We start from the raw sequence: 12,253 nt of genomic DNA on the forward strand, positions 1-12,253 counted from the left end.
ATCTCACCTGCCTGCATTAATTCCATATCCCTCTATGCCTTGCTCATTCAAGCACCTGTCCAGATGCCTCTTAAATGTCACTACTGTTTCTGCCTCCACCACCTCCTCTGGGCAGCTCATTCCAGATACCCACTATTCTTTGTGTGAATAATTTACCCCTTTGATCTGCTTTAAACCTCCTCCCTCTCACCTTAAATCTATGCCCTCTAATTTTAGTCACCCCTACCATGGGAAACAGACTCTGACTATCTACCCTATCTATGCCTCTCATAATTTTATATACCTCTATCATGTCCCCTCTCAGCCATTTTCACTCCAGGGAAAACAGACCCACCCTAACCAATCTCTCTTTATAACTCAAGCCCTCCAAACCAGGCAACATCATTGTGAATCTTTTCTGCACCCTCTCTAGCTTAATCACATCTTTCCTGTAGTGCGGCGACCAGAACTGCACACAGTACTCCAAATGCGGCCTAAACAACGTTATGTACAACTGTAACATAACTTCCCCCAATTTAGGACTTCAACCTGATGACCAGTCCAATCCTTTTCCATAACTATCTTGAAGCTAATAGTGTTATGGTCACTGGTCCCAAAGTGCTCCCCCACTGACACATCAACCACCTGCCCATCCTCATTTCCTAAGAGGAGGTCGAGTGTAGCCCCTTCTCTAGTAGGACCATCCACATACTGCTTCAGAAAACTATCCTGGACACACTTAACAAATTCTTCCCCATCTGATCCCTTAGCACTAATATTAGGGAAGTTAAAATCACCTACTATTACAACCCTATAATTCCTACACCTATCTGTGATTTCCCTACATATATGCTCCTCCACTTCCCTCTGACTATTGGGGGGCCTATAGTACAATCCCATCAATGTGATCACCCCTTTCTTATTTCTAAGTTCTACCCATATGGCCTCGCTGGACATTCCCCCGGGATATCCTCTCTAAGTAGTGCCGTGATGTGCTCCCTAATCAATAGTGTAACTCCCCCTCCTCTCTTACCTCCACCTCTGTCACGTCGGAAGGATTGGTACCCCGGAACATTGAGCTGTCAGTCCTGCCCATCCCTCAACCACGTTTCCGTAATAGCTATAATATCACAATCCCATGTACCCATCCATGCTCTGAGTTCATCTGCCTTACCTGTAAGGCTTCTTGCATTAAAGTAAATGCAGTTTAGCCTACCAGACCTTCCACGCTCCCTGTCCTGTGCCTGCCCGGCCTGCCTACTGGACTTGCTTGCTTTAATCTCTACATTTGCCTCAACTATCTCATCTGAGAGACTACTACTTTGGGTCCCACACCCTGCCAGACTAGTTTAAACCCTCCCGAGTAGTATGAGCAAACCTCCCCGCAAGGATATTGGTCCCCCTCCAGTTCAGATGCAACCCGTCCTTCTTGTACAGGTCACCTCTGCATCAGAAGAGATCCCAATGATCCAAGTAGCTGAAGCCCTCCCGCCTACACCAGCTCTGCAGCCATGCATTCATTTGCCTAATCCTCCTATTCCTACCCTCACTAGCACATGGCACAGGGAGTAATCCTGAGATTACAACCCGAGAGGTCCTGCTTTTTAATCTTCTGTCTAACTCCTGATATTAACTTTGCAGGACCTCATCTCTCTTCCTGCCTATGTCGTCAGTACCAATATGGGCCACGACCTCTGGCTGCTCACCCTCCCCTTTCAGAATGTCCTGCAGCCGCTCAGAGACATCCTTGACCCTAGCACCAGGGAGGCAACATACCACCCTGGAGTCTCGTTTGTGGCCACAGAAATGCCTATCTGCACCCCTTACGATAGAATCCCCTATCACTATAGATCTGCCAACCCTTTTCGTTCCCTGCTGTGCAGCAGAGCCTTCTGTGGTGCCACGAACTTGGCTGTTGCTGCTTTCCCCTGGGAGGCCATCCCCCCCCAACAGTATCCAAAGCAGTATATCTGTTTGAGAGGGGGATGGCCACAGGGGACTCCTGCACTACCTGCCTGCGCCTACTACTCCGTCTGGTGGTCACCCATCACTTTTCTGCCTGTGCAGCTATTACCTGCAGTGTGACCACCTCACTAAACATGCTATCCATGACTTCCTCAGCATCGCTCATATCTTCGAGAAAGAAATAGCTTTCAATTGTATCTTTAACAAATTCATATTATTTATAACAGTTCATAATCGGTTTCACCTGTTGTTGCTTTGGCACATTTATTCAGCCAATCGCTGCTTCATTTATCACAATTACCCCTGAAAATATGTCTGTCCCCTTAATAAATCCTTGAGAAAATTCAGCTAGTCAGGTGTAATAAGCATTGCATGCTGTGATTCACCAGTAATATTTATACTATGCAAATGAATCTGCTCAGCATTGTTTTGTGGACAGAGAATAAGGTTGGGACACCCTGGAGGCATTTTTTGTTTTGAAGCTGATGTGCCACCGAGGACCAGAACAGGAGAGTGCAAGGCCAACGGCCCAAGTAGGCAGGGGCTGGGGTTAAGCCCAGAAGAGTTGGAGTCTAGCTGAAGCACTAAGTTAAGGCCAAGAAGGGATTAAGTGGAATTGGAACTGGAGTACAGGTGGCCATTGCGGAGCAGCACAAATAGCCTGGGGATGGAGTGCAGCTGGGTGCAGCCACACTATGGAATAGGGCAAGGGCTCCTCAATTTGAATCTAAAGTTTGTACTCTAAATCGAGTTGCAGGCTTATGGAGGTAATTTATCTCTATTTTATCCCTAGAAGCATATGATAACCTGCTCACTGGAGAATGTACAGCATCTGGTGTCATGATTATCAAAAGCTTTCATCTCACTCTGAGCCTGCAATTTTATTTCTGTAGCAATGGGATTTTTTTGGGTGGCATTGGGGGGGAAAGACAGGTTTTCTTTGACAAGATTGGCGAAGTACAAAATAAACAAACAATCAGAAAGCAAAAAATAAACAAGATAACCAATGGGAAGGAAGAAAACTGACTGTTAGTCACATCAGGTATTAGTTATAACATTCACGAGAAACAAAGTTTTCAACAAATAAATAAATATAGATGGATCGGATGTAAATTGGGCATCTGATCCTCCAAGATTTCCATGTAGTCTCATTCTTTTCCAAATTATAGTCCCAATTTAAATTATAAAATTGCAAATGAAAAAAAAAAATCAGATATTATGCTTGAAATAATTATATGATATTCAGAAGTTTCAAATAATTTAAACTGATATTATCATGATGTTCTTTTGTTCCCAATGGCTATTTCTTGAATTGGCCCATTAGACTCCTATTATATATGCTCAACTTGGGAAAAAAACTCCATGCCATGAATCAAGAACAACATCATTTTAGCCAGACATTAAGATACAGCATTGTGAATGCTGAATTTTAATTAGGGCCATGACTGCTCAGACCTTAAATACATATATCTGGCTACGTGTTTGGATAATAGCATGTGAAGTCTGTCTAACAAGATGTCTTACTACCTTATATCCTCTAATACAAAAACATCAGGATGCCGCATTTTGATCAAACATAGTGGCTATTGCCAGTAGGTCCAACCCTCATCTATAATGGCTGGGTGATGATATACCATGTGATCACAATGTAGTCAAAGGTCGGCCACGGAAGATGGAAAAATGACCAACTAGCCTTTATGAATACTTAAGATATATGGCAGTAATTGCTGTAAGCGTTCATGGCATATCTTAATTCATTTATTTTACAAAACAAGGCATTGAAGTTAATTACAGTGTTAGTTACACATTTTGTAATTATCTGCACTTTGCTTTTTGAGCAAAGGTTACTGTACCCTTCTCAATGTTCTGAATGGAGATTTGGAAACGAAGCACTGATGATCTGTTATCACCATCTGATAGGCGGAAATGGAAACTGTCTTGACCCTTTGACCCAACTGCTCCAGTGTGCACATATCTCAGTCGGTTCATATCAATGTCATCCTGACTGCAATTCATGCCAGGGTGCAGGGGAAGCCATTCCCTTCCTTCCTGATAGAAACAAAAGAAGTCATGAGTATGGTGGAGAAAACCTTCCATAACAGAACAGAAAGACAAGAAAGGACATAGAGTCAGAGAAAGAAAATCAGAGATAATCAGGAGTTTACAGATTTTCCTTATTGAACACTAAAACATATCAAGACAATGATCATTTCAGTGAAAATTATATCTACAATATGATTAAAAGAGCACTGTCTGCCAGTACATTGTTTTACAAATGTTGGGCTGCCTACACTTTACCAGGTGAGTGCTAAGCAACATCATTGCATTGGTGATCGTGCTCATCACAATTTTCTTACAACTAAATGTGGAAAGAAATGTGACCAATAACCAAAACAAAACACATTCTAGAAGCTCATGTTGATGCAATTCAAACTAGACCCAGATGCCAAAATGACACAATTCTCAGTGTCGGCTGTAACTTCTTATATTGCCAATGTAATACACTTCTCAGAGCAGCCTACCACTATACTGCCAACATGACATTTATCTAAGTGTCAGCTGTCACTTACTATCCAGACATCATGATTCATTTCGCAGTGCAGGCTGTTACACACTATCACCCAAACATAACAGCACAGGCTGTCACTATCCTATAAATGGAACACATTTCACAATGCAGAGAGTCACTGGCTATCAAACCAACATGACACATATCTCAGTGCGGACCATCAATTATTATCCTACTAAAGTACTTCTCATTGAATGCTGTCACTTACCATTCTGCAAACATAGCACATTTCTCAGAGCTGCCTTTCACTACCTTGCAAACATAGCACACATTACAGTGCGACAGTCACTTACTACCTTGCAAATATAACAAACTGCTTAGTGGAGGCAGTCATTGCCATCGCACAAACATTAGGGTCACAAAATACGGCTCCTTAACGCTACAAACACTGTTTGGCTCTAAAATGGTGGCTCTGGTGCGAGCTATGCCAGATGCCATTTTGGTGAGGGTCTTAGTTCTTCGGAGCTCCTAATGCCGATTTGACAACAACCTTACCATTTTGAATGCTTGACCAATCTGTGGCAGACACAGGTTGTATCATTAATTTTCAATGACCCCGTACATGTCCTTCAGGATTCAGACTAGTGGGATATTTGCACTAGCTCCTATGTCAATCTTAATCCTGAGTGTGCGTTTGCTGACGCTCTTTGGGCACGTGATATCAATAGTAGCAAAAGCTTCTAGTTGTTTGACTTCATCAAAATAATGTGTCAGGTTCACAATGTGAAACACTGCTCATCCTCTGGCTGAGAATCGCTCCATTCTGAGTCTTGTCTCAGGTCTATTTCAGTATCAGCTTGTGTTTATGCAGGTCTCTGGCGTTCTCCTTGCTGCTGTTGCTATGCTGCTGCTATGCCCGTTTTCTGTTTGTTTGTGTCCTATTGCAAATTCTGGCTGTGACTTTGGAGCCAAATTTCTTGAATAGGCGGGCCCAGTGTCCTTTTGCACTGCACGCCTTGCGCAAATCTTGAAATGCAGGACAACTTCGCGGTGAGTAGGATAGACCACACTTACCACACAGTTTGCTTGTTTTTTGTGACCTGGTTACCATGCTGATGCTGTCAGCGGCAACTAGTGCTTGTAGATGCTGTTGTCCAGCTACAATAGCTTTGCATTTCCTACTAACTTTTGGCAGCTCATCAATGCTATGACCTTTATTTTTCACAAGTGGTCTTTTTAAAACACTTCAATAGGTGTTGAGGCAATCACCAGTTCTATTATTCAGTCTGACAGCTCAGTTTCTGAAAAATTGCATTCTTTCCCTTACTACAGCATCTACTGACAAATTGATCTATTGATTCCTGTGACTGTTGCCTGTTGGACATCAATTCCAGACGATTAATTCTAAGATTCACTCTTACCCGAAGCTGATCTTCCAGCACTTTCCATATCTTTTGCTTCTCTTCAGATAAGCCAAGTGATATTGACTCTGTGTAACCTGTCATTTCTAACTGCTATCAGTGTTTTCACAGCCTGTTTCTCTGGTTCTGCAACAGCTTGATTTATGTATGTATGTGCCTCCAACAGTGTATCTGCTATGCTTTCTACTTATATTTCACTTTGTGCAGCAGTGTGTGTGCCTCAAGCACTGTACTTATGACTTTTCTATTTGTGACTTAAAACTTATCTTAAAACTTGTTCTATTGACTCTGCGCTGTTCACAATTACAGCCCACTCTTTTTGTTTGAATTTAGGCACACTTTTTCTTCAACGCGGTGATCCCAATGGCCCTTTAAATTTTAAATAGCATGGTCCCGACTCAGCTGGCTGCTTGCCCAGCTCAAATATACTCACAATTTGTGGAGTAAGTAAGTCTTATTTTCTTCTGTTTTCTGTATGACAGGAGCTTCTGATTTCAGTTAAATCTTGTCAGCTGTTTCACCCGCAGTCTTCAAGCTTGTATATTGTCTTTTAAAATAAGCAATCACTGTTGCCACCATATCATATCATGAGTTTCTTTGTGTTATCTTAAGCAATACAATAAGGTACATGGATTCCAGTTTCTTGAAGATCTCTGGAAGGTTTATTAATGGATAAAACTAATACATACAATAGAGAGCAAACCATATACAGAACCTTTGCCCAGGGTGTTGCAGTGCAGAGTGCCTGTGGCTTCTAGTCACAAGACTACATCCTGGTACTTAGCTCATTAGCATACTGAGTTCTTAAAGGGACATCACTCTTAAAGAGATCATACAGTAAGGATTGCAGGCTTCCCTGTGGTGTACGGTGCTATTGAATGGACACATGTTGCATTGCCGCGCCACTTGTCAACTCTGTCATGTATTGCAAACTAAAAAGAGATGCCTCTCCCTCAATGTGCAATTGCTGTGAGTCTGCAAGCAGTGTATCGTGCAAGTCAATACCCAGTGTTCTGGCAGGAGTCATGATAAGTTCATTATGCAGCAGTCTGCTGTGTCATGTGCATTTGAGCCACTATGACAAACCAGAGGGTGGTGACTGGGAAAAAAGGGCTATCTTTTGATGACATGGCTCATGACTCCAGTGTGCAATCCATGCACACATGGGAAGTATGTAAAGAAGGAAAGCCGCACTGCCAGAAAAAAATGTAATCGAGCAGAGCATTGGTGTGCTGAAACAATATACCGCTGCTGAGAACACTCTAGAGGAGTCATGCAGTTATTCCAGAACAGGTAACAAGGTTCATGGTAATCTGCTGCATGCTGCACACACTCACCAGCATGAGGTACAACCTCTGCGAGCTGGTGGGTGGTGCCATTGCATCCTGGTTAAATCCTGCAAATATAACACACTTGACAGAGCAGACTGCCAGTTACTATTCTGCAAATATAACACACTTGACAGAGCAGACTGCCAGTTACTATTCTGCAAATATAACACACTTGACAGAGCAGACTGCCAGTTACTATTCTGCAAATATAACACACTTGACAGAGCAGACTGCCAGTTACTATTCTGCAAATATAACACACTTGACAGAGCAGACTGCCAGTTACTATTCTGCAAATATAACACACTTGACAGAGCAGACTGCCAGTTACTATTCTGCAAATATAACACACTTGACAGAGCAGACTGCCAGTTACTATTCTGCAAATATAACACACTTGACAGAGCAGACTGCCAGTTACTATTCTGCAAATATAACACACTTGACAGAGCAGACTGCCAGTTACTATTCTGCAAATATAACACACTTGACAGAGCAGACTGCCAGTTACTATTCTGCAAATATAACACACTTGACAGAGCAGACTGCCAGTTACTATTCTGCAAATATAACACACTTGACAGAGCAGACTGCCAGTTACTATTCTGCAAATATAACACACTTGACAGAGCAGACTGCCAGTTACTATTCTGCAAATATAACACACTTGACAGAGCAGACCGCCAGTTACTATTCTGCAAATATAACACAATTCTCAGAGCAGACCGCCAGTTACTATTCTGCAAATATAACACAATTCTCAGAGCAGACTGCCAGTTACTATTCTGCAAATATAACACAATTCTCAGAGCAGACTGCCAGTTACTATTCTGCAAATATAACACACTTGACAGAGCAGACTGCTAGTTACTATTCTGCAAATATAACACAATTCTCAGAGCAGACCGCTAGTTACTATCCTATGAACATAACACAGTTCATAGAGTAGACTGCCAGTAACAATTCCACCAATATAACACACTTCACAGAGCAGACTGTTGCCCACTGAGTTTGAGGGAAAGCAACTTTTTCCCTGGGTGGATATGGCCTCCTACTCTTTGTCCCCTTATCCCCCTTCCTTGTGGAGCAGCTTCTCTTCCTCTGTGCTGCCTCTTCTCATTGCCCCTATCATGCTGCAGACCAAGAGGAATGGTAAGTACACCATCCATGGCTAGGAACAAGTGGTCTGAGCAGAACCATTGAAGAAAGGACCAATGTAATCACCACATGCAACACCACTCCAAGTAAACTTCACCAACTTTAAATAAGAGTATAAACCACCAACTCCTACTACTAACTCAGCTGCAGCCAGTTGAAATCAATCAGCTACTAATCAGAAAGTAGTTGATGATCCCTTTAACTAGTGCTGGTGTGTGTGGGGGGAGGGGGGCTATCCCACTGCTGTAAGCATGTTCAGCTGTGTGCATTAAGAGAGGTTTTTTTTAATTTCCAAAATATACTTTATTCATAAAAATCTGTACAAATTACATTCCCAAACAGTTTAAAACAGCATCAAGTCAAAAAATACGAACAGTGCAAAGGTGATCAGTTTCCTTCTATACAATTATGAGTTGCCTCACAACCCTTCCATTTCACATTTGTCCTGCCAGATACATTTTTACATTATACAGGAGACAGAAATTTTCCCGATACAGTTCGAGGGGTTTCCCATGGATCCAGCCCCTCAGTTCAGCTTGGTGGGGGGACCTTACACTGTGGTCTTTCCCCATTGAGCCTTTGCTGCGGCTGCCCCAAGCTTTAGTGCGTCCCTCAACACGTAGTCCTGGACCTTGGAAATGTGCCAGTCTGCAACAATCGGTGGTGGACAACTCTTTGCGCTGGAAGACCAGCAAGTTTCGGGCAGACCAAAGGGCGTCTTTCACCGAATTGATAGTCCTCCAGCAGCAGTTGATGTTTGTCTCGGTGTGCGTCCCTGGGAACAGCCCGTAGAGCACAGACTCCTGTGTTGCAGAGCTGCTTGGGATGAACTTCGACAAAAACCACTGCATCTCTTTCCACACCTACTTTGCGAAGACACATTCCAGGAGGAGGTGGGCGACCGTCTCTTCCCCACCACAGCCACCGCGGGGGCATTCTGCGGAGGGGGCGAGACTTCGGGTGTGCATGAAGGATCTGACGGGGAGGGCCCTTCTCACCACCAGCCAAGCTACGTCTTGGTGCTTGTTTGAAAGTTCTGGTGATGAGGCATTCCGCCAAATGACTTTGACGGTCTGCTCGGGGAACCATCCGACAGGATCCACCATCTCCTTTTCCTGTAGGGCCTTGAGGACATTCCGTGCAGACCACTGCCTGATGGACCGGTGGTCAAAGGTGTTTTCCCGCAGAAACTGCTCCACGAAGGATAGGTGGTACGGCACGGCCCAACTGCATGGATCGTTCCGCGGCAATGTGACCAGGCCCATCCTTCGCAACACCGGGGACAGATAGAACCTCAGCACGTAGTGACACTTGGAGTTTGCGTACTGGAGGTCTACACACAGCTTGATGCAGCCGCACACAAAGGTGGTCATCAGGATGTGGGCCACGTTGGGTACATTTTTCCCGCCCTTATCCAGAGATTTGAACATCGTGTCCGTCTGGACCCGGTCCATTTTAGATCCCCAGATGAAGCGGAAAATGGCTCGGGTGACCGCCACAGTGCAGGAGTGGGGTATGGGCCAGACCTGCACCATGTACAGCAACAACGTGAGCGCCTCGCACCTGATGACCAGGTTCTTACCCACAATGGAGAGAGATCGCTGCCCCCACATGCTCAACTTTTGTTGTACCTTGGCTACTCGTTCCTCCCAGGTTTTGGTGCATGCCCCGGCCCTTCCGAACCATATCCCCAGCACCTTCAGGTAATCTGACCTGACGGTGAAGGGGACAAAGGATCGGTCAGCCCAGTTCCCAAAGAACATGGCCTCTCTCTTGCTGTGGTTAACTTTGGCTCCCGAGACCAGTTCGAACTGGTCGCAGATGCTCATCAGTCTGCGCACGGACAGCGGATCCGAGCAGAAGACGGCGACGTCATCCATGTACAGCAAGGTTTTAACCTGAGTGCCTCCGCTGCCTGGGATTGTCACCCCTCTTATGCCCACATCCTTCCTAATAGACTCAGCAAAGGGTTCAATACAGCAAACAAACAAGACCGGAGAGAGAGGACAGCCCTGTCTGACTCCAGATTTGATCGGGAAACTTTCCGATTCCCACCCATTGATTGAGACTGCGCTACTGATGTTTGTGTAGAGCAGTTTGATCCAATTGCGGATTCCCTCCCCAAACCCCATTTTGGAAAGCACGTCCATCATGTAGGTGTGCGATATCCTGTCAAAAGCCTTCTCCTGGTCCAGGCTGAGGAGGCAGGTGTTCACCCTCCTGTCCCGTACAGAGGCGATCGTATCCCTGAGTAGCGCGAGACTATCAGAGATCTTCCTGCCGGGTACAGTACAGGTCTGATCAGGGTGGATCACCAACTCCAGAGCAGACTTGACTCGACTGGCTATGACTTTGGACAGAATCATGGAGTCAACATTAAGCAGTGAGATGGGCCGCCAATTTCTGATTCCTGCCCTCTCCCCCTTCCGTTTGTAAATGAGGGTGATGATGCCTTTCCTCATGGATTCTGCCATGCTGCCGGCCAGGAGCATACTCTCGTATACTTCCAGCAGGTCCGGGCCGACCCAGTCCCACAGAACCGAATACAACTCGACCGGTAAGCCATCGCTTCTGGGAGTTTTACTCGTCTCGAAGGACACGACGGCCTTTGTCAGCTCGTCCAGAGTTAGCGGCTTGTCCAGACTCTCCCTCCTGCTGACATCTAAGACCTCTGTGATAGATGACAGGAAGGACTGGGAGGCTCTGCTGTCTGTGGGCTTCGCATCATACAGCCCAGCATAAAAGGATTTGCTGATCCTTAGTATGTCGGACTGCGAAGACGTTACCGAGCCATCCTGTTCCTTCAGGCTGCTGAGAACAGAGCTCTCTGTGTGTACCTTTTGGAAGAAGTAACGTGAGCACGCATCATCCTGCTCGATGGAGCGGACTCTGGACCAGAAGATGATCTTGCAGGCCTCCGTGGCAAAGAGCGAGGCCTGCTGGCTCTTCACCTCTTGGAGGTCCTCCTTGACCGTGACCCCCATCGACTGTAGCTGGAGCAGATTTTGTATTCTTTTCTGGAGTCGGGACATTTCCCTCTGTCTGTCTCTCGCCCTCTGAACACCTTTGTGGATGAAGAACCTCTTGATGTTCTCCTTAATCGCTTCCCACCAGTGATAGAGGTTGTTAGCTCTCGCTGAGTCAATCAGTGTTACCTGCTGACTGACGGTGTGATGTCCCTACTCTGCATCCTTCCAGTGCAGACTCCTCACACTGTGCTGGCACCCTCACCAAAATAACGTTCAGCGTAGACTATACCAGGATTGTGTGCGGATGTCAGTTTGCACACAAAACAGCCACCGTAACGCCGAGCCGGATTTTGCAGCCCTGGTCACTCACCCTTAAGAAAATATTCGAATTTGTGCTTCTCAGATCAAAAGGATGACCACACACTTGTCCCACATTGAACTCTATCTGAAAAAATGCCATCTTTGAATTAACAACCTGCCTTTATTGTTTAAATTAACATTAACCCTGAAAATGACCTCGGTCTTTACACGGCATGAGTCACCTAATCACCTGGTAGAATTTAAATCAGTCACATCTCAGATTGGAGTCTCTCTAACCTCCACCGAGCGAAAGAAAACTAACCACTTACCTTGAACTGGAGAACTCCCTGTTTGGGGACACTGTCCATCACATAATAAACATGCTCTCTTGGAGTGTCTTTATCTTCAGCTTCCAGTACTACACTGGAGATGATTCTGCTATCCCCCATCTCCACCTCCAGCTCATTATTCCTGGAAGAGGTAAAAAAATTCCAGATGGTGAACAAACCTTAATGAGATTAAATGCGTAAGAGATTTTGTTTATCTCCAAGGGGCTCATTACATTACCTTCCACAGGACTACGGTGTCCATTTGTAACATCTCATTATATTTGAGATTTAT

At 45.0% G+C, this 12,253-nt stretch overlaps 1 protein-coding gene across 1 annotated transcript in view; it reads right to left on the reverse strand.

Annotated features, from left to right (window-relative positions):
• The window catches only part of frem1a (Fras1 related extracellular matrix 1a), a 356,873-nt gene that overhangs the window by 122,301 nt on the left and 222,319 nt on the right, over positions 1-12,253 (reverse strand). The window contains exons 22-23 of the mRNA XM_068030756.1: positions 11,962-12,103; positions 3,798-3,993 (exon numbers count right to left, since the gene is read on the reverse strand). Of these exons, the coding sequence (XP_067886857.1) occupies positions 3,798-3,993; positions 11,962-12,103 (338 nt within the window). The remainder of the gene's footprint in view (positions 1-3,797; positions 3,994-11,961; positions 12,104-12,253) is intronic.

Source organism: Heterodontus francisci, chromosome 4 (genome assembly GCF_036365525.1).
Source record: "Heterodontus francisci isolate sHetFra1 chromosome 4, sHetFra1.hap1, whole genome shotgun sequence".
In the NCBI taxonomy this organism is placed as follows: domain Eukaryota; kingdom Metazoa; phylum Chordata; class Chondrichthyes; order Heterodontiformes; family Heterodontidae; genus Heterodontus; species Heterodontus francisci.